At 44.6% G+C, this 22,743-nt stretch overlaps 2 protein-coding genes and 1 long non-coding RNA gene across 9 annotated transcripts in view; 2 read left to right on the forward strand and 1 right to left on the reverse strand.

Annotated features, from left to right (window-relative positions):
• The first annotated feature begins 2,130 nt into the window (after positions 1 to 2,130).
• On the forward strand, positions 2,131 to 5,895 carry XCR1 (X-C motif chemokine receptor 1). 2 transcript variants are annotated; one of them, XM_063323921.1, is made up of 2 exons: positions 2,131 to 3,420; positions 5,222 to 5,895. In XM_063323921.1, the coding sequence occupies exon 1, from the start codon at positions 2,203 to 2,205 to the stop codon at positions 3,214 to 3,216; it is 1,014 nt and encodes a 337-aa protein (XP_063179991.1). In that variant the 5' UTR covers positions 2,131 to 2,202; the 3' UTR covers positions 3,217 to 3,420; positions 5,222 to 5,895. The 2 variants fall into 2 exon arrangements, with proteins under 2 accessions (XP_063179991.1, XP_063179992.1); XM_063323922.1 differs by having other exon boundaries at positions 2,131 to 2,506; positions 2,609 to 5,895.
• A 7,567-nt stretch (positions 5,896 to 13,462) lies between these two features.
• On the reverse strand, positions 13,463 to 14,130 carry LOC134511435 (uncharacterized). The gene is made up of 2 exons (XR_010069879.1): positions 13,808 to 14,130; positions 13,463 to 13,623 (listed from the first exon to the last, which is right to left on the reverse strand). It is a non-coding gene; the product is annotated as an uncharacterized LOC134511435 (long non-coding RNA).
• Positions 14,131 to 14,276: 146 nt separating this feature from the next.
• Positions 14,277 to 22,743, forward strand: part of FYCO1 (FYVE and coiled-coil domain autophagy adaptor 1) — a 55,381-nt gene continuing 46,914 nt past the window's right edge. For all 6 annotated transcript variants that reach the window (XM_063325335.1, XM_063325337.1, XM_063325341.1 and 3 more), the window contains exon 1: positions 14,277 to 14,399. The gene's annotated coding sequence lies outside the window, so the exon portion shown is untranslated. The remainder of the gene's footprint in view (positions 14,400 to 22,743) is intronic.

Consider the following 22,743-nt stretch of genomic DNA (forward strand, 5'->3'; position numbering starts at 1 on the left):
GCAGGCGTTCCTGGCAGGGTTTCCAATCTCAGCTACACACCTGCCTGACATGAGTGCCTGCACGGTCAGCAGCAGTGCCCTCATGGAAGACGGACACAGGAAAACAGAGCCTATTTGGACTGTAGAAACAATTTACCACTTTTTGTCACCTGACCTGTGAAGCAAATAGATAAGCTCATATCCTTTTTTAATTTGGCATTTAAGCATTATCTGACAAAATCTCAAAATACCTTTGCAAAATGGCACTCTGCCTTGCAAGTGTTGCTCAGCTCCTGACAGCGAGCAAGAGGGCAAACAATGCTCCACAGCAGAATAATTCTCAGGCAGAGGCAGGGATCTGGGCTGAGGTCTTTGTGAGAAGGTCCCTGTGCCAGGGGCCAGCAGCAATTGCGGCAGAGGCAAGGAGCAGCCCAGCAGCAGCCCTGCTGGCCGTGTAGCTCCTGGCAGGTGAACAGTCCTGCCTGCGGGCTTGCTGGCACCGGGCTGCCAGCATGGGAGGAGAGCATAAGTGGTGAAGACTGTGGTTGCCACTGTCATCTCATCCATGGAGAATATTTACTCTTTGCAAAGAGGCTCCTCTTCTCCTTTAGGACAGCTGCTAGGAAGGAGTCATGCCTCCAACCTGAGCTGAAACAGGACATGATGGTGGTCAAGACTTCAATCCATCCCATGTATCGCTTAAGTGTCATCACTTAAGGGTCAAGTGAAACCAGAGAGGATGACTGCCTCGGCAGGGACTTGTCCTGTATGCCTGAAGATGGCAGCATGGTATAGACTGAGGGTCACAAGCACAATTTCCAGTTATGACTTTGACTGGTGATAAACATGCCAGGGCCACTTGCTGTCACAGTACTGAATCCCACACATCCCTCACCTTCAAAACTGTGTGACCACATCCCAGCGGATAGATGATTCCTGGCCCCTGTGCTGCCTGTGCCACACTCTGGCTGACCTAAGCCACCTACCCCTATGGATGGCATTAAATGCTGGCAGCCAGCAGCACTCCCTGGGATGCTTTCCTGGTGGAGACATAACCCTCCTGTCCTCCAACGGCAGCGTGTCTTCTCTTGGCTGTAATAGGCAGATTCTGCTTTCGCTAATACAAAAATTAAAATGTCACCAGCACAATTTTGGCCCGAGTTGTGGAGTTTTCCTCTTGTGACTGTACTTCCAAAGAGATTAGGGGCAGGTCTCTCACTTGCATCAGTCAAATCAGGATACAAATGCAGTGCTGTAGGTAAGCCTTCATCAACGATAATGTTAATTTTGACTTTCAACCATTGATTGGAGCCATCACTGATATTTCCATACCTATTTTTTAGCTTAATTTCATAAAGACAGGAGGCTACTGTGACCATGCTACCCTTGCACGTTCACCTGATTGTATGTTGTCTACCAAGTGGCAGTAATTTTTGACACTGGCTAATTTCAACCATACAGTGGGATTAAACTCCTACCTGCAGACAGGCAGACAGGCCAAGGGCAGCACCCCCCAGAAAAGGGGTGCGATGTGAGCTCTGTTCCTGTCACACCCCTGGGAATCAGCAGGCCACAGACATGCACGGAGCGCCCAACCTAGGGATGCTTCCATCACAGCTTGGAGATTTTTAGATATTAGCCAACCTCAAGATGAAAATCCATAAGAAACATGGCTTTTACCATCCTTAATGCCTACACTTGTTGGTACTGGTACTGCTCAGCTCTTTAAGTTTCTGCAGCGCCGAACCTTGGTGACAAAGAATCGTATATACATTGAAGTGTTTAGGAATTTGATGCCATTCCAGAAAACTTAAAAAATAGTAGCAGATTTTAGAGTCTTGGCACCTGGGATACTTACGTTAAAAAACAATGCACGCTCGACCTTCATATAGTAGAAGCTTAATAATTAGCAGTTGTCACCGACCACATTGGTTTAGAAACGTCTTAGTTTCTGCCTTCTTAAGTATTTAAAATCTTGACATTGCTTTGACGATAAATCTTTAGTATCTACCTGTTCATGCACAAGTCATAAGAGGAAACGACTCCTTTCTCTCCCAAAAACAGGACAAATAAGGTAGTTTCACTGCTTCTTTTTGAATCTTAAAACAGAAGCCTCCATAGTGGGAGTTTAGTTATTGGGTTGATTTTCACCAAAATTTTGGGTTGATTGTTGCAGTTCTTCAAAATAGTTGCTGGAGAACAGTGCAAGGTTTGCACAGACAAATGGATGAAGAACCTTATACACCTGATTCAGATGATAATAACTCATACGGATACTATTACGACAGCAATGTCTGTGAAATGGGCGACTATTTCGTATTTTACACCCATCTCACGACTGTTCTCTACACTATGGCATTTTTGCTCAGCCTGCTAGGCAACACTCTAGTGTTATGGATCCTATTCAAATATGAAAACCTCACATCTTTAACGAATGTCTTCATCATGAATCTCTGTGTCTCTGATTTAGTCTTCTCCTGCATGCTGCCGTTCTGGGCAGTGGACCAGTCCTTTGGGTGGATTTTCGGTGAGTTCCTCTGCAAAGCGGTGAATGCTGTTTTCTCCATCGGCTACTACAGCGGTGTTTTCTTTTTGACTCTCATGACTATCCTGCGGTACTTGTCTGTAGTGAACCCTCTCTCGACTTTGAGATCCCAGACGCAGTGCTGTGGTTTTCTGGTGAGCTTGGTTGTTTGGACTGTTAGCATATTAATTGTGGTTCCTGAGATAATTCACACCACAGTGCAAGAAAAATTGGAAGGGGACAAGACCTGTGATTATGCTGATGAGAAATGGAAAAAGGTGGACATTTATCTGCGAAATGTACTCTTCCTGTTTTCCTTCGGGGTTATCGTATTCTGTTACTTCAAGATCCTGATAATCCTGCTCAGAGCAAGATCTCGCAGAAAGCACAGAACTGTGAAACTCATCCTTATTATCGTGGTGGCTTTTTTCCTGAGCTGGGCACCTTACAACATCCTCAGCTTTCTGATCACTTTTCCACCACCTACCTGCCAGTACGAAAAAGACTCCAAGCTTGCCTTTCACATCAGCCGTAAAATTGCTTTCTCCCACTGCTGCCTCAACCCTGTGCTCTATGTTTTTGTTGGAGTCAAGTTCAAGAGGCATTTGTTACGCTTATGCAGTCAGTGTTTACCCTGTGGCAACGGTCAAGTCTCCAGCCCCAGGATCTGGTCTCAAGGCAAATTCCACTATGAAGATGCGTCCATCTACTGAAGCGAGACCTCACTATTAGCACGAATCCTGGATGAACTTTCAGATTTTAAAAGCCATGGGTAATCTCTAATTCTTAGAGGCACTTCCCTGAGAAAGACATACAAATTTACTCTTTGCAAACATGCCGTGTATGGAAAGTAATAAAAAAATGTATTTGCAGTGGGATGGAGAGCTGAGAATGCTGAGAAATTACTTCATTGGTCTGTAAGTCTTATCTTTATGATTTTTTTTTTGCGCAGTGAGATGGATTTTCTCTCATTTTTAATTTCTTTTTAAAAACAAAAAAGAAAGGTTTGCTTTTTCCTTCGGGTGCTAAAACATCAGGTCTTGACATAAATGGTGCTGCACATTGCTTTCTTGCCTGACTTAAAATACTTGGATTGTATATAGCAAATGTATATAGCACACATGTATTTCTGTGGCTTTTAATGCTTTACAGTGTTTATCAGTGCTGAACTCATTGGTTCTCTCTTTTGGTGGCTCTCAGGATTTACTGGGCCGACAATAGCTACAAGACCTCAGAATCTCTGTATTTCTTAGTGCAAATGTTCTTTTACCTGCTGATAGGTAAATACATATAAAACTAGCTTTATGTAAAGGTAGTTTTTTGAGTCCGAAATGGAAAGTTTGGGAGAGCCCTAGAAGGAAGGCAAGCTGTTAAGAAGATAATTCACTAAGGTATTGGTTTTCCTCCTGTTACTGTTCCTGCCCCAGGCACCTTCTAGGCTCTGAATGTCCCTTCAGGTGGCTCCAGTGGATTGGTAGCCACTGTCCTGGGCAGCGCAGGAGCATATTTACCCCTAAGCCTCCCTCCTTTTCTCACTTTGCTATGGTGCTGAGAAGAATTAAACTCTCTAAAAAGGTTATTGTGCAAGAACAAATGGCTTTTTAAATAGCAGGGAGCCAAAGCAGCAGGTTTTAGCCTGCTTGGATGCTTGCTGCTTCCCAGCTTTTTAAAAACTGCTTCGCAGAGATGTGGAAATCTCTGCTTAAAACCTGATCAACAAAGCCAGCCATGTGTGCGGTTTTGATGTGCTTCACGTCCGTCTAAATACCAGATATGCTCGTATCTCTGGGGTGCGCGAGCGCCTGGTCTAACCAGCTGCCTGGCCACACGCAAGTCTGTTGTTTCATGCACGCATCTCATCTCCTCGGGCAGGTGGGAAGTAAAGTGCAAATGTTTGCATGGACCTAACCTTGAAAATGTTGCTAAGAAGGCTAGTTGTGTTCAGTGCAGGAGCGTTTTTACATGACCACTAAAACATGATTTCCCAGCTAAAAGCAAGTCAAGGGAATTCAATTCAACAGCATGCATTTTTGTGACGAAGCCATTCACATTCTGATTACACCAATCAAACCATGTGGCTTTTTTTTTTTTCTCACGGAAACTGATATTCTTCTTCACAATAGCTCAGTGGTTTGTTGGGTTTTTTTTTCGCCCCAGGCAGTGTAACACGTAGTGCATATTCCAGCGTAGCTAAATTACAAAGCCTCTGGCAACCAGAATATTTATTTCCTAGCATTTGTACAGAAAGCCAAGGTAGCTTTGCAGTGGTATCAAGCAATGATTTGGCAATGGTTCTAAGCAAGAATTTGGCTTTTTGGGCAGCCATCTTAAAGTGTCTCTGTGTTGTTTCCGCACTATTTCGTTTGATCTCCAAAGATCATCTGGAGCAGACAACAGATTCTTCTCAGCTGCTGTTTAGTTTATAAAAAGCAGAAACTCAGGCATGCCCATAGTACAATATCCTCTTTCTGATCATATCCAGGAGGAAAAATACCCAGGGAAAAGCATAAGAATGGGGCAAACATATATGACACATACCCAAATAGTCTTTCTAGGGCTTGCCCACAGTTTCCAGTTTGTGTTTCAGTTTAGCTGCCAGACAAAATGATCATACCTTGTCCCTCATCATCAGATGCATCTTTCTGAACAAGTCAGTCCTGGTATCTCATTACCAGAGTTATTGCCTAAAACTTAAAAGGTTACTCATTAATCCCACAGGGCACTCACTTGTGTTCAGACAAACCATAGAAAGGTGAGAGTTGTCATTTGTCTGGTTGTGGTGGAGAAGAGCCTTTGGCTCTTGCCTCCTGATAAGAGACATTTGAAATTAATGTGGTTGCTTCAAGAGGCTTTGGACTGGGGACTCAATAACACCAATTATGAGGACACAACCTACTGAAGGACAAATGAGTCTAAATTTTTCTTCTGTTCTGGTAAGCCGGACCCCTTCACAGGCCCCAGGAAAGCTCTACAAGAGGAAAATGCTGTGACAATGAGTAAAAGAAGGTCTCATGCACCTACATCATTTCAACGAACCGTCATTCAACTCGTGCTGGAGCTACAGTACCCTGAAATCTTTACTGTCGATACATTTTATATTTATCTAAAAAAAGTCAAGAATGATAACAGAAGCATGAGAGATTAAAATGATCCTGCTCTGCTCAGTTTTTAACAAGTTATTTAAATCTGTTTGTAGCTTAAGCATATTTTGTTACAGTGTATCTGAGCATGTAAAGGGAATGCTTAATATTACCCAATTGTACTGCTGCCTACCATAACCGAAGTAACTCAGCATGTGGAGATTTCCCCTCCTGATATAATGAAGTGGTACTAATAAACATTCAGAAATTCAATGGAATACTACACTGTGACTATTGTTCTCTGCCTTTGATAACCACCTTATTAAAACTTATTAAAGTTAAGGTATTTTCAACTGAAGAAGTAATTGTGAATTTTCATAGATTAATTTAGCTTGGAAGAGACTTCTGGAGGTCATCCACTCCTCCACCCTGCTCACAGCCGTTCTGTCTTCCCAGTTAGAACAAGGTTGCTCAGGGCCCTGTCTGGTCAAACTCTGAAAATCTCTAAGAGCAAGAACTGCATAACTCCTCTGGGTCCCTGTTCCAATGCTTAACAACTCTCATGGTGGATTTTTTTCCTTCTACATGAACAAAATTTCTTTTGCTGCAACCTGGCGATGTTGCCTCTTCCTTGCCTTCTCTATGTCCTTGCATTACATAATGGAAAAGAGCCAACAGGTCTCCCCTGAGCCTTGTTTTTCTCCTTGGGCTCAACAAACCCCAATCAATCTAGTCTCCTCATACGTCATGTGCTCCAGCTCACCAACCATCTTGGTCATTCTCCATTGCGTTCACTTCAGTCAGTTAGTCACTTCAGGGTCCCCAAAACTGGATATGTTACTGCAGATGTGACCACATGAACGTCAGGTAGAGGGCAATAAAGGTTTCCCTCAACCTGATGGCAACACAGGCCCATAGTTAGTCTTCACTGCTGCAAGGGCACATGACTGACTTGTGTTCAACTTGTTGCCCACTCGAACTTACAGATCTTTTCCAGCAAAGCTGACCTCTAGCCAGGTGGCCCCCAAGCCCATGGTCTTGCAAGGGGTTAGTCCTTGCAAAGTCCTGCACGTGGACTTTGCATTTGCCATTGTTGAACTTCCCAGGCTTCTGTCAGCTCATTCTTCAAGCTTGCTGACGTCTCCTTGCACGGCAGCCCTACAACTCAGTGTGTATCAGCTGCTCCCTCCTACTTGGTTTCATCCGTGAACTGGATGAAGGTGCACCCTGTCCTATCATCAAGGTTGTTAATGAAGATGTTAAAGAATTTCAGCCTCAGTATTGACCCCCAAAGCATGCCACTCATAACCAGCCACTCATTAAGACTTCAGACCATTGACCTTTGAGCCTGATGGTCCAGTCAGTTTTTCACCCACTTTATAGTCCACCCATTCAGTCTATATCTCCCCAGTCTGGCTATGAGGATGCTGAGGGAACTTTCTTATAAGCCTTGCAGAAGTCCAGGTAAATGACATGCACACCTTTCCCCTTATCCCCAGAGCCATTCATCTCATTGTAGAAGACTGTTGAGTTGGTCAGGCACTAAATCTGTGCTGACTGTTCCCAAACATTTTCGTCCTGCATCTGTCTGGTAATGGCTTCCAGGAGGATTTTCTCCACCATCTTCCCAGGCACAGGGGTGAGACTGACGAGCCTACAGTTCCCTGGATTCTCCTTCTTGCCTTTTTTGAAAATGGGCATGACCTTTGCCTTTTTCAAATCGCCAGGGACCTCCCCTGATCACCATGGCCTTTAGAGGCACCTCACAATGCTATTGGGCAATGCCCTCAGCACCATCACATGCTCCCTGCTCTGTCCTACAGACAACTATATGTCCAGTCTACTTAAGTAGTCCCAAAGCAATTCTCCTCTGCCGTGGGTAGTACCCCTCTCTCCACACTCTGCTACTAGGCACAGAGATCTGTAAGACACTTGGAGCTGTGTCTATTTTCAAGAGGAAATATGTTGGTGTCGCTTCCATCTTTGTTTATACACATATGTTATTAAATATCTATTTGCTAAAGCCACGGCATAAATACAGTGCAGGTCTGGGGATGGGCAGCCTGTGCACCTTTTTCCTTCTGGGAGCTCCAGGTGCTTGGAAAATACAGACTGCTCTGGATAAAACATAATGTTCAGGGGAGCTTGAATCTTTAATTTCACTCAGTCAATCAACTATTATGTGGTCTGACCAAATGCAGAACTGAGAGAAAGAAGTTTGTGAAGTGAAAAAAGTGAAATTAATTGCTTTTGGAAAACACAGTCTATTTGGAGGAGGGGAGCACCGTCAGATTGAGTGGTCACAATATTACAACTGTTGTACAATGCCAGGGGTGTGTTTACGCAGGGTGGCACCTCTAACCCTAATTGCAAGTTACAGTTAAATGGACATGCTCTTGCTGCTCTGATTAAGTCCATATTAAGTTCCACTCAGTGGGAATGGGAGAACAACGGTTTCTCCCACAAGCAACTTATCTGGACTGGGCCCTTCTCCCTGTCAGTCTTTTCAGCAGGTCAACACAAAACTGAGCATCACCGCCACAGCCTGTCAGAGCTCTCACCTTCCGTGCAGCCCTGGGGAGCCTGTATCAGTCAGTGACCTGCCAGTAGGGAAAATCCTCCCTGGTAAGGGGTAAAGCAGGTAACCAAATTAATCCTTTCCACCGCTAATGCACACTGTCTTAAATAAAATAAGCAAACTTAAGATCCACGCATCTAAGAAAGCATCCTGTTCCTACTAAAATCAATGATAAATTTGCTTCTGATCATAATCAGAGCAAGAATCAGACTCATAAATGAGTGCAATGCATTGGGCAAAGCACAGCACGCACTGCTTACTGACAGAAGTATTTTCATCGGGAGTCACGTTACCTCCACCTGTAACTCAGTATTTTGAATATACCACCAGTGTTATTAAAATCATACATTAAATTCTATTTTATCTTCTCCTTACAGTTACTCAGCAGTTTAAAATGCTCTTGCTCATCCAGTGTTTAAATAGGAAGGCCCTGTGTTAAATGGAGAGAAGTTTGACTGATACTTTCTGTACTGACCAGATGCCTACATGTTCTTCAGGAAGCAATACTAAAGCAAGCACAAAAACTAGAAAGGAAAATAATGTGAGAGTTAGCCGCCAATGAAAATGAGAACAGACAGTAAGAAGTACCGGTAAAGACAACCTATGAAGACCAGTTGTATATCATCATAAAGGAGGAACAAACACAACGGTACTTCACTTACCAGCATAGAGCCACTCTTGAGATGAGCTCGCTTGCTCCTCGACATACCGCATGTTGAAAGTGAGCCTCAAGCCCATGCATTCACATAAGGAACTCTATACATATTTAAAATATGAAGAACACTGAAGCCATCTCACAGCGATCACCCGTGTAAAGGGACTGCCGCTAGCAGTCTTTCTCTGCTTCTCACCTTCCTCATGTAAGAGTGTTACAGCAGTGAAAGGTTAGAGAACCCAGTCAGGCTGGCCTTGCAGAAAACAATTTGTGGTTTGCAAACACGATGATTATTCATTTTTTTACTTTATTTGGAAAGCCTTGTGTCTGGTATGGAATAACTATACAGGTTGGGGAGGGCAGCAGCCTGGGAAGGAGCTCTGCAGAAAAGGATCTGGGTGTCTTTGAACATAACCCAGCAAGCACATTCACAGCAAAGGAGGCCAACCACATCCTGGACTGTGTTATCAAGAGTGCAGCCTGCAGGTCCAGAGAAGTGATCCTTCCCCACTATTTGGCACTTGTGAGGCTGCATCTGGAGCAGGTGTCTAGTTTAGAGCTCCCTGGTATGTGGAAGTCATGGACATACTGGAGGGAGTCCAGCAGAGGCCTTCAAGCCAGTCAGGGGCTGGAGAACATGATGGATGGGGAAAGGCTGAGGGAGCTGGGTTCATGGTTCATGTGGCCTTAGGAAGAGAAGGCTCAGGGGAGAGCAGACTACATCTACAACTACCTGACTGGAGGATACAGAGAAGATGGAGACAGACTCTTGGACGTGCACAACAATGAACACAAGCTGGAACATGGCAGATTTCAATTAGGCATTTGTTTTTTTACAAAGGTAGTCAAATACTGGGACAGGGACTCAGAGAGGTGGTTCAAGAATCAACTGGACCTTGAGCAACTTCATCTGATTACACCTGCTTTGAGCAGGGGTTTGGAGTAGAGACCTCCAGAGGTCCCTTCAAATCTAAACAACTCTGTGATTTTTATGATTTGTTGCCAGAGAAATTTTAAACCAAGTAAATGTTGCAAAAAGATTGTTTTAGTGCAGAATTCAGCCTGAAGAACAGAGTCCTCTAAGAGAACTGAACACAAAATTCAAAACTGAAAAGTTGGGTTTTGACGTCCAAAGCTTTCAGTGACCTGTGCAATGAACGTGTCATGAAAGTGATTCCTAGTTGAGATTACGCCTGTTAGAAAAAATAGCGTTACTTAAAAAGGTCTCATTTTGCTTTTGTATGTAGGTATAGAAATGGCAAGAAATACAGTTCCCAGAAAGATTCATTCATGGAGATGTAAACCAGAAACTGCTGACACATAGGGAACCAGCATGTTTCATTGCAAAGTTTCAATAGGTGCCATGTGCAAGGGAGAGGTCTGAAAGGAAGCCGTCCCCTTCTGAGAGACTGTGGGCATTTTCAGATAGAAGTTTTAGGCTCTGTACAAGTTCGATATCTATGTATCTTAAATCAGAAGAGCAGTGTAAGACAGAAGATCCTGGCTGGAGTGAAGCAAGTAAATGAGAATGACAAAGAAAAGTGCAGGGAGTGGAATACTCTCTCCATATTCAGGAACTGCTGAGATAGCAAATCCAAAATATTTTTGAGTTTGTTTCATTCCTCCAAACAATGGAGGTCAAGTTCTGTTTCTTGATGGTGACATCCTTTCAGCCATCTTACCCAGCTCTTAATCTCCGAAGTCTTAGTATGCTCTTTATCCATGTGCCACACACCTGTATGTATACAACAGACTCTGGTTCATTTAAACTGTACAGTCCGGAGTCTCTGTCCTGGTTCTGCCATATCATTGCTGGTTCAGTTGAACTGGCACCAAACCAGCTCAAAATCTTGGTACCTAATTTGTCCGCACAGGAGCACTGTGTCCAGTTCTGGGCTCCCCAGTTCAAGAAAGACAGGGAACTACTGGACAGAGTCCAGCAGAGGGCTACAAAGATGATCGAGGAACTGGAGCATCTCCCTTATGAAGAAAGGCTGAGAAACCTGGGTCTGTTTAACCTGGAGAAGACTGATAAGCAAGAGGACAGGGCCGGACTCTTTGCAGTGCTGCACAGCAACAGGACAAGGGGCAACAGGCGCAAACTGCAACACAGGAAATTCCATCTGAAAATAAGGAAAAACTCCTTTACTTTGAGAGTGCCAGAGCACTGGAACAGGCTGCCTGGAGAGGTTGTGGAGTCTCCTTCTCTGGAGATATTCAAAACCCGCCTAGATGCGTTCCTGTCTAACCTGCTCCAGGTTGACCTGCTTTGTCAGGGGGGTTGGAGTAGATGATCTCCAAAGGTCCGTTCCAACCCCTACCATTCTGTGAGTCTGTGATTCTGTGACTCTGTGAGCGAAATGCAGACAGTTCTGAGCAGTGATAGCTCCTAACCCTGATGTGCTCAAGTGGAAGTCAGTCTCACAAGCTGACCTGGTATCAGCAGGACAGTCTTCCCAGCCCCTCAGCCACCTGGTCCAAAATGCCACATTTGCTTCTAGAGGTTTTCCAGAGCTTTGCTGGTTCTTTTTATGTTGCCTGCTTCCAGCTTTATACCTACTGACAATTATTTGTCCACCTATTCAAAACAGAATGCAGACAAATGCAAAAAGTGCTTCCAAAGCTTTCTCCCCACAGCCACAGAAAGTCTCTGATGATGAACAGCAGCCTGTTGTTCAGTTCAGCTACAATGGTATGTTAATCCACTGAGGGTGACCAGGGAAACTGGGAGCTTGCTACGCTCATAAAATACCTCAAGTGCCAAGTGGAAGCAAAATCCTCCCCAGTTATTATATAACTTCAATTAACTCTTAAAAAAAGATAAAAGAAAAGATGTAGCACATGTAACAATAATCTCAGACAGATGGAAAGAACGCATCCTATGGACATGTACTCAGAGACCACTATGAAATATTCACAGAACGTAATAGCCACAGGAGACCTTTTTCCTGTTTTTGTTTTTGTTTTTTTTAAAAAAGCTCAGTTATTTATGAGTGTTTAGTAAATACCTGCTCTAGTCCATGAGGCACCAGGCTGTTGTCAGCATGAGATGATTGATGACAGTGTATAATTTTACTTTAAGATGAGCTAGACAGTGTGAATGTAAATTGACTTGCCCGAATGGAGGAAACTCTTCCCACATAAAAATAGAGCGCACTTATGCATCACAACTGAAATTCAAGGATTCTATATTTATTTGCAAACTTTGTACAGAAATGGTTTCTAGTGCCACCGAAATGCAAAAAAAAAACCAAACCCCAAACCAAACCAACCCACATTCAAATTGTCGTTTGAGAATCACTCTAAAAGAACTGCAGCTAGCATTAGATTTAACTTCTGATGTCAGAAGTTGATTTCAGCCCTTGAATTGATACCTTTGCCTACATTTTAGCCATATGGAACAAAGCCTAAAGGATACAGCATGATCCTTCAATGATCCTTAAGACGTGTTAAGTAGCAATTTAGTAGTTTTAGTTGATTGAGTTGGGTACCTCTATGGAATACATTTACAATTATGAGGGTAACATTCCACCAACTAGTGAAAAAAAAAGGGAAAGCCTTTGCTGGGAAAAATTTTTTCACTAGTTGTTGGAATGTTACCCTCATAATTGTAAATGTATTCCATATACATAAAATACATATAAAATATACAGCTTATCATAGTTTAAGAAGTTAATCTATAAATTTTATCAGAATAAAAATAAAGAAAGGCAACACAAATGGAGCAAATAATGCATTTTTTTTCTAGGTCAGCTTCCAGAAAAGCAAAAATCTTGAACCTCTTCTGTTGCTAAAAAATGAATAATATAGAAAATTTTAAAGAAGTGTTGGTCAGCTACAGACCGAGTTGGAAACAGCACACTTTTCTCTGAAGAAACCAGTGTCTGTATAAACAGGCAATAATTCAATAATTAATGTCAGTAATTAAATATTTCTGAAAGTAGCCTGTCACTACGTAGTTAAAAGGAGGAACAATCCATTCTACTTCACAATTTTTGAGTGAGAAGTAAAACCACACAAAGACTTTTTGAAAATGTGTAAAGGAAGCTCCATTGCAGTGAAATTATCTGGGATTTGATTCATCGTTATTTGCAACTGATGACCCTGAGGTTATTTTTGGAAGACACCCAGTTATCTACGGATCGATGGAAAACAAGCATTTGTTTACAGCAGATGCTCCTGGCCCTGTACTGCATGGTGCAGCAAAGCGCGTCAGGAGAAGTCAGCCTGAAGGCTGCGTCCAAACTATGTACGACATCCCATTGCGTTTCACGAATCACGTGCCCACAACATGCTTAACCCTATAATCTGCACTTCTGAGGACATCGAGATGCTTTTGAGCTATTCAAAACCATGCATTAGGTGAAGATTATTCACCAAAACTTTTAAGGTCACTTAGTCACCCTTAAGTTGAGGATGAAAAAATGAGGATGACAGAGACATGTCAGTGACTATGTACTACATGTATTTCCTCAGAGTCTTGAAAATATGATGCTTTGATCTTATGGCTGCCTAAACTGAAGTTTATTGTGTGAATATTATTATTAACTGAAGTTTAGTTGTGACTAAAAGAGTCACAAGCATTGTGGCATAAATTGATGACACATAATTTGTGTCAGGAATTGATGGCACATTTGGTCACAAGCTCGAGTTAAAATAATTTATTTACCAAGGCAATGTGGAAAAAAAACCCGAAGGAACTTAGTTTTCAAGTACATTTCCCACATAAAACCATTGTAGCCTATTTCAGATGCTGCCAAAGAAGGGCCCTTTCAGAGAATCATATATGTTACAGAAGGGTTAAAATCTGAAAAGGAAGAATGAAAACAGCTTGCTTGTAGACAGAGCCTGGTGCTGGGAGATGCTGTGGGTGTTTGGAACCCCGCGGGTGTTAGTCCCTGTCACCCTGCCTTACCAAGCGACCCTTTCTGCCAGTTTCACACCCGCTTTCTCCCAGTCTCTGACGGTCCCTGGCCTTTATTAATCCCTACCTACGTCTTTCAGGCATGGGAGGAGGATTTTCCTTTCATCAGCTGGGCAGGAGAGAGAGAGGAAATCTGCGGAGTGCCTCATTTATTGAGCCTGACTTTCACATTCACTTCAGCCGTCTGTGCAAAGAGCTTGGTGAACTGATGCGAAAACAAAGAAAAAAAAAACAAGCAAAAAAGCCCATACTGAACTGTCCTGAAGGCAACAGCCGGTACTATATTAAAAAACTACACTCCTTGACAGGCGACCTTGAGTGTACCAGAAACACACACCCCTGAGAGGAAACGGCCCCAACCCCGCAGCTGTCGGGGAAAGCGGCGATTTTCCCCGCAAACCCATTTTTAAACATTCTTTTTTTCACCGAGATTCTCTCCCCCACCGCCTCCCCGCTGGGCCCGGCCTCGGCCGTTCCCTCAGCGGGGCGAGGAGGGCCAGGCCCGACCGGGAGCCCCACAGCTTCGTAGCCAGCCACCGCCCCGGGGGTGGGGAGTCACCTCCAGCGGCCTCACGGGAGTTGTAGTCGGCGGGGAGCGGCGAACGGCGCCGGAGGCTCACCCCGGGCCGTCTCTCCGCGACATGGCGGCGGCCGCTCAGGTAAGGCGCGACACCCCCTTCCCTCATACACCCTCCCCGAGGGAGCGGGGAGGGCGGCGGGGACGGTGAGGAAGAGGGGGCGGCGGCGGCTGCCGGAGAGAGCGGGGTGGGGAAGTAACTTCAACCGCTTCCACTTGTTGCCGGTCGGAGCTGGGCTACCGAGGGGAGGAGCCCCGGCGGGGGACAGAAGAGGGAAGAGAGGTTCGCCGCGGCCCCCTCAGTGCCGGGGCGGCCATGGGGTGGCGTGGGGGGCGGGGAGCCTGTGCCGGCCCTGTGGCGGAGTGAGCCAAGGAGGCCACCTCAGCCCGAAGTGGGGTGACAGGCTCTCAACACACAGGCCTTGGGTGGCCTGGATGGTGGCCAATGTCCGCCTAGGCGCTGGCCCCGAGGGACGGGGAGCCATGGCTCCCCGTCCTTCGGGGCCAGCGCCTAGGCAGACAGCATCCAGGCCCAGTCGCCTTAGGTGTCATCGTTCCCACCTGGTGACAATGATTTTAGGCCGACACACACACTAACCCTCTGTTTTCTCCCCCGTCATCCACCCCTGAAGGGACCCTCCCAAGTCCTCCCCACCGGTGACAGCTGCCGGAGGAGCGGAGTCTCCCCCGGGGCCCCTGCTAGAAACCAAACACCCTCCTCATGTGTGTGTGTCCGCGCCTTCACCCGTTATAAAGTGCTGACAGGCAAATATTTGCCGCGGCCCTAATCCCGCTTGCCCTTGTGTCGGCAAATCTCTGGCGGACGGGCAAGGGAGAGTTTTGCTGGTGGCTGGGTCTGTCTCGGGAGCAGATGCTGGGTTTGCGTCCGGCCCTCCTCCGGCTTACGTTGATCCTGGTAATCCAGCGGGAGCAAGGATTAAAAAAATAAAAAAATAAAAAAAAAAAAAAAAAGCGAGGCTCTAGTGAAATGGTTGTCTGCTGCTTTTGGGCTCTGGATTCTCCTCGGGCAGAGGTCCTGCGGTGGTGAGTCGGGCTGCGGAAGGGCTGTGCCGTGTTTTGGAGGCTGGTGAATGAATTCCTCGCTGCTGCAGCCGCCGGTTTCGGAGCTCAGGGCCCTGGTGGTGTTTTCTGCCCGCAGCCAGCCTCCTGCTGATTTTTGCCTGTGCAAAGGTTTGCGTGGCCTATGGAGTTTGCCAGCTGTAGGTATCACACTCCCAGTTCAGCCTCTCACTTGAAACCGGGTTACTTTTCAAGTGTGAACAAAGAGGGAGGAGTACCAGGCTTTCGCCACTTGAAGACTGAAAGTGGGTGTTTGATTTTATCCAGCTCTGACTTCACGCACCCATGGAGGCAGGCTGGGATTAAACTTTCAGGGTGTAGCATGGACGCTGTCTTGTCAGCAATCTGGTGACATATTCTCTGTTGGTGTTTTTCTTGTTTTCGGTTCTGATATAATGTTGCAGGACACGCAGCAGAGGAGATAAACTGCCTTGCGGTAGTGTGTGTTATGTTTTCCAGATATTACTGTGTACAAGGCAATTTCCTGAAGTCTTCCAATGGTCCTCGTGGGAGTGCTTGTATTTGAAAAATGTTCCAGATGTTCCAGACAGTGTTTCCAAACACTCACATTTAGAAGACTGCACTGCAGTTAAAAAGTTGTATCTAAGATACTATGGTGGAAAACAAGTGATGGTCGATTTTGTGCTTCTTGTTGCATTTGCTGTGGACGTGGTTTCACCACTACTTCTGAAGAGCCAGCCAGTTAGTTAGTTAGTTATGGAGCCTGGTTTCCATGTATAAAGGACCCTCTTATGTACACCATCTCATAACAGTGAAAGGGTGTATTGTGTTTGCAGTCCCTCTCTCCACTGCTAGAGGGTTACATAAAAAGAATAGGAATTTGTACCAGCATCCTGGAGGCCAGTGTCCGCTAAGACTTGGTCGGTAGGGGATCAAGACCTAAACGAACAACTAGGGAGAGAAAACTATTCAAAATTTGAAGAAAAGTGTGGGTAAAATTGCAGAAATTATCAGGTGGACTCAAGGAAAAGTACTGCTGAAAATTGTTCTCTTAGTTGATCACATTTAAAAATTAACAGTTGCCTATTTGTCAAACTCTGAACCCTTCTACTATTCTTTATATGTTGTTGAGATTGTTAAACTGAAGGGAATTGTAAAAGCCCTATGTTTTTCTATTGTTACCCGTTATTATTTTTATTTATTTATATTACTGTTTTTTTTCTGTTTGGTTTTGCCAGTGCAAGGAAACTTTTTAGCAACTTGTATCTAGTCTAGTTCTTATTTTTGATTTGTAAATCCGGTTTGTCCAGGGAGTACTGGCTGTTTGTGTCCAAAAATTCTATAATAGTAGTAAGTTTAAATACTTTGCCCAAGTGTATTCCGAAGAAGGCTTTACAGTTTGTAGCACTGTTAGAAGGAGCAGAACCTTCTACTTAGAGTGTCTTAATCTCAGGGCTTGGAATACCGCTGGGAAACTGTTCCTGCACAGGGCCTTGACTTGTAACACCTTTCCCTTTGATTTAATATTTTTGTCCATCACAGTATTCTGCGGTTGCTGATGGTATAGTGATCTCAGCAAAGATATTTGTAAACAGTTAACCCCTCAGTGTGTCCACCATGACATTTAATTTACTGGTGGGAAGGGAGATGAGCACAGGAAAGGTCTTGCTATGGCTGCAAGTCAACTTGGGTTTTGAAGGTGGACAGGTTGGATCAGAATGTTCCCAAATACCTGGGCTCATGCCAAGCTTGCATCATCTGTGAGCCTATCTGTTCCCAACCAGCTCAGCGGTGGCAGTCTCATACAGGCCTCTCTTCGAAGGCTTTTAAGTCTTTGGGGTTTGTAACTCTGAAATTTCCCCTTCCGCCAAAATGGTGACCTTCCCTAGAAAACCTGTGAGAAAAGAGGGAGAGAGGAAATACTCTTTGCCTTCTGCTACAGAGGAAAGAAAACAAGAATTTTTGCTGGTGGCTCTGGAGTAGCATGATTCACTCAGTGGCCTGTCAGTTTGGGTTTTCTCAGTGTGGTTTTTGCTTAATGTGCTTGCCTCGCCTCCTATTTGATCGACGTGTGCGTGGCCAAAACCTGTAATTTTCAGTGTTGCTTGTTGCTGGTTCACTGGGGACTACATGTAGGCCAGGAGCTGCCCTGGGGAGCTACCGCTGCTGTTGGCTGAATGGAGGACGAATGGAGTGCTACAGCTGGGCAAATCTCCACACTCACCTGCCAGACTTCCCAAAACCATTAGTTGGAGGCAGCCTTTTCAAGTACTTCTGAAACCTCGGCTTGGAGGGACGGTATGGAACGGTAGATACAGAGGTAAAAAATCCTGCTAAGGAAAGCCCTCATTCAGAGTTTGGATGTAATGGTTTTGCTTTTAGCTCTCCTGAAGGCTCAGAGGTGGCTGAGATGCTTTAGTCAAGCCGAGCTTGCTGAGTAAGTTAACAAGGCTCAGAGACCAGCTTTGGAGACCTGAAAAACAAGATTTTTTGAAGACTCCAAGCTCGTACAATGAGGAAGTTGAATGTCATGAATTACCAATGTTCCTTTGCAGCTCGAAGTCTTCTAATTCTTTACTGTAAAGGTGGTGAGGCACTGGAACAGGTTACCCAGGGAAGTTGTGGATGCCCCATCCCTGGAGGTGTTCAAGGCCAGGCTGGATGGGGCTTTGAGCAGCCTGGTCTAGTGGGAGGTGTCCCTGCCCATGGCAGGGGGCTTGGAACTAGATGATCTTTAAGGTCCCTTCCAACCCGAACCATTCTGTGATTCTGTGATTTCTGTAGGTATCTGCATGGTCCTCCACAGAGTAGCATCCGAGCGTCGGGTGCCTGGCTTGAAGAACGTGTAAGAGATTTAAATAGTTGGTTGGGTGAGCTATGGAGGGAAAGAGCAGGTTTTGTGGCAGGCAGGGTACACAGGGATATGGGGAAAATGTCTTGGTAGAATGAGAGTGCAAAGGGGAAAAAAAGCTTTTCACTTTTAAATGAAAAATATCTTTTCAACTCGCCATACAGACACTGAGGGGTTAGAAGTGTGTTTCCTCAGGGGGAGTGAAACAGGGTCAGAGTAGCTGAAGAGAAGCAAGACTCTGTGAGAGTTATGCTTAGGTTAATTTGTGGATGTTAGTAAACACGGTGTAGCATTCCTGACGTGGAGCAAGGTCTGGCGTGTCCTTAGGAAAAAGGGCAGATGAGTTTGTTAAGAGCGATACTAGTGCAATTCCTGTTATCAGAAGAGTGCTCTTCTCCTTGTGAACTGACTGCTTCCTCAAACAGGGAACTTCTTTCGTCATAAGCTGGGGCTGAGACAGGGTTGTCTTTGTGAGATATGTACAAGCTCATCCCCGTGTTGTTTACGGAAAGTGATTATTTGAGTTTGTGTTGTTCAACTGTTATTGATGTGAGGAATAACAGAGACAAAGCACTGTATTCTTCAAATCAGGAAACTGTGTCCCTGGTCTAAAGCATCTGTCCTGTTTGGCAAAGTTCAGTGTAACATTTTAAAGGGGTTTAAGTCAGGTCTTAGATCGGAGGTCCAATTCAGTAGGTGCAGCATTAAAAGAAGTTTTTCAGGTTACCAGCTTTCCCCTCTCAGGGTTAAAAATTAACTCTGTCTCATGGAGTTCTTATCTGCCACTTGTATACTTGTATCTCTTCCTTAGTTTTGATCCTTTTCTAAGAACAGTTTGCAAAAACAAGGAATAGAGGGGGATTGCAGGCCAGTTGTCCATCAAATAGGGAAGTTTGCACAAAAAATTATACAAAACTTTTACTGATGGTTTTGTGTCAGTCTCTCCTGCCAGGTTAAGGGTGCAAGCAGTATTTTGTGAATGTCATTAGTTTGTGTTTTTCTGCTGTAAAATGCAAATACCCCTAGAGCACAAGAGGTTTCCCCACAAAAGAGCCTTACTGTAAGGAGTCCCTGACCATGAACATGCGACTTTTCTACCAGGCATTTGCAAAATATGTGAATGTTTCTATGCAGAGAGTTACTCTCTTCTGCTATGCTATGGTAGTCTGTGAATTTGTTTTTCTGGACACATATTTTCTGCAAGATGCATTTCGTTACTAAACTTTTATACGCCCAAACACTTCAAAACAAGGTTTCTGTGTATGAGTGTGTGGGAAATCCAGCATCCATCCAACGTGATCTCCTGTTTGAAGTACTGAAAGAAATATAAAATATTCCCCCCAAAACATATTTTTGTAATTGAAATGTGAAATTTGTTGTTGTAGAAAACGAAGGGGGAAGATTAATTTAGCAAGATAATTTCACTTCTCAGAATGGAATCAAGCTTCAAAACTCCAAATGGAAACCTTAGCTGACATTCAGGCTGTGCTTGCTTTTTGTTTTTAATCATCCTATTTAATGTAGTCCAGCATGCATTTTTATCAGTCACATATATTTATATGCAGTGTTAAAGCCCAAAGGGCTGAAGTTGCCCAGTAAAAGCATGAATGGGTGCATGGGACAGAAGAGTCATGCTGTCTTTTTTGCAATTCATCTCAGACCATCATTTCCAGCAAACAGTTCTTTAGCTTTATGGATGTGCAGCTTTATGTACCCACATGGTACAAAATGAGAAAAGCTAGCAGCACATTTGCAGTAAATTCCACTGGGACTCTATGTTTCCTGCAACAACAAAGTACAAAGTACTTTTTCCAGACAGTTGCTGGAATGAAATTGTTTAACTGAATCAGTAGTGTTACAGTCCTGAGTGGCAGGGACTTCCTTTTCATGGTACTTCATCTTTGCCGTGAGGTTTGGGCTCAGTGTTCTTTTGTCAGTGTGTCTTGTAGCCAACTGTATGACCAAGTAGGTTGTTTTTTTCTACACGCTTTCCGAAAGTGTGCCTTGCAGTTATCAGTCAGTATCTGCTTTTATGGGACAAATCGTGTTCACATTGCATAAGGGAATAAGACAGTTAAAATTGTTGTGACTCACGAACATAGGATTTGGCTCAATATCCTCACTTGCCGGTTTTGTTTCATATAGAGTGTTAGAATAGGTACAGAATTGTGGGCACTAAATAATTAAAGGTCTTGTGATACCAGCAGGGGCCATGTGATGAAATGCCCTTGTTTGGAGTAGCTAAACCAAAGTAGTTCTGTTAACATGAAATATTTCCGTAAGCAGTAGAAAGAAATGGACCTTGGTTTACTTTTTAACTGAATTACCCCAAGTCTTCAGTGAGAGCTCTGCTCTTAGTGTATGCTGAAAATGCAGTTGGGTGGGGATTGGATTCTCTGATATCAGGCTATAACAGGGTTCTAACTGCAGCCCTTTTATCAATGAAGAAAAGCTCTACTTGTGGACTTCCTCTCAGCTTCCTGTTCTGATTGCACATGGAGGAGTGTAATATTTTGAAGACCTCTAGGTTCTGTCAAGATTGGCCAAAATTGACCCATGAATTAAAAAAAGTGTAGCTCCTGGAGATGCAGACGTGGCTACAGTAACAAAGAGAAATTCCATGAAATCAGATTAAAAGTAGGTCATTGTAGCTACCCCACTAACCAATTTAATTACAATCATTAAATTTTGTTTACTGTTTTGTATGCGTCTCACTCCCCTTCAGGTAAATCTTTTCTTTTCCTGTAAGTGGGCTGTTTCACTCCTGCTTCTTTCTTTAATCTCGAGGATATCCTCTGCTGTAAAGCAGATTGTCACCCCCACACTGGTACTTATGCCAGCAGGCGAGGGAGCAGCCACCTTCAGACATCAGCAGGCAGGGCCCGAGAGTGCGAGGAGGGACTGATGACGTGCCCTGTCTTGCCTCCTCTGCCGTGGTCCTGTGCCAGGTCCTTAGTGTAACTGCACTGATGTCACGGCAGCACTGCAGTTTTGTGCAAGCTAATGCCACTGGCCTTAGTCAAATGCTATTATATAAGAGGTAACGATGCATCACCTAAAAAAGCTTTTTACCCAAAGCAGGTCACTCATGCCTGACACATGTATCATGCTGTTCTCACATAGTAGATATTTACAGACGTAGGATAGGAAATGCTGGAGGAACAGGGTTGTGCTCTAAATAATCCTGTGCAAAATGTTCTGTGATCAGGAAGGACTAGATCAGGTGTTTACAGAAGCTCTTCCTATTTTGAAACCTTGGGAAACCCGTTAAGGTAGGTTCTTGGCTTTCTTTGCCATAGGAAGTGAGAGCTCTGCACCTTTCTGCGGGATGGATTCTGTTTTCTAAGAACACCTCTGGAAAGACCATGGAGGAGAGTACCTTTCCTCTCCGTTTTGCAGAGGAGAAGACAGGTAGAAAAAGCTTCAACACGTTCTCCTTGTGCGATAGCCCAGGTCGAAAGATTCCCTTCACCTCTGGGAAACGAAGGGAGTAAATGCGTACCTCATGGGTGCACGCTGATGCAAGGAAGGGGGAAGCTGTGAGACCTTGTTCCCTGTACTGAGGAAAGGGGTGATTGGGAGGAGATGAGGAAGAGGAGTGGGCTGTGCAGCTACATGCCTCCAGCTGAGTTGTCTCTGTTCAAGGCTCCTGCATTCTGCCTAGGAGATCCTGGCAGGGATAAAGATGCATATCGTGGGCTGCTTTGGCACCACAGGATCAACCCACTGGAACACACTGCCTTCCCTTGTGCTGTGCCACTGAAGTGTTGTGCAGGCAGTAGTCATTTATCTGGGTCTGGGCAAACACACTAACTTACGCAGTGCTAGTGGACCTGGGGCAACTCTAAGCCAAGTTAATCCTCCCCCAGTAAATCTCTGCTTGGGCGGTCTGCCGGGAGCTAGCACCTGATGAGGTTCCATGCTGCACCTGTCTGCCACAGGATGCACCATGACCTGCTTCCCGCTGGCTGTTGCAAAATAAGGGCTCAAATGCCATCTCTTCCAGACTCTCTGTACATACCTGCAGTTGGCCTGTTTGCTGTTTTCCTGGCATGCCTCTTGCATAGTCTTCGTGCCTCTGGAGCCTTGAATTGGAGCTTGTTCTGGCCTTTGGGAAGGATGGGCAGGATCCCCTTGTTGGCCCTTGCTCTTTTCCCCCATTGTGTGAAGAAGAGCATTTGGCTTAGCCACACGTTTTGGCTTGTCATGGCCCATGTTGCACAGTCTTCTCACTTATGCTCCTTTCTGTAACAGTTGCCAAACTGAACAGATATGGCTGATATTACTGTGTGTGCCTAGAAAAGGAAATGTTCAGTCACTGGGTTTGTTATTCTTGCTTTTTTTCATTGGTACCCAAACTCAGCAAGTTGCCAGCAAGTGTGGTACTTTATATGATTACTCAGTAGAATCAAGATAGGAATCTTGGGTATATAATGTTGTTGATTTAAGGTAAAAAATGGTATTTGGCACCACAAAAGGTCAGATGGTCTACACTGTGCTGGCTTTCTCTCCCTGAAGCAGCACAGTTGTGATG

This window comes from Chroicocephalus ridibundus, chromosome 2, assembly GCF_963924245.1.
Source record: "Chroicocephalus ridibundus chromosome 2, bChrRid1.1, whole genome shotgun sequence".
Lineage (NCBI taxonomy): Eukaryota > Metazoa > Chordata > Aves > Charadriiformes > Laridae > Chroicocephalus > Chroicocephalus ridibundus.

Excerpts from the sequence above, each read along its gene's own strand:
- XCR1 (XM_063323921.1), top strand. The coding sequence starts at position 2,203 with ATGGATGAAGAACCTTATACACCTGATTCAGATGATAATAACTCATAC.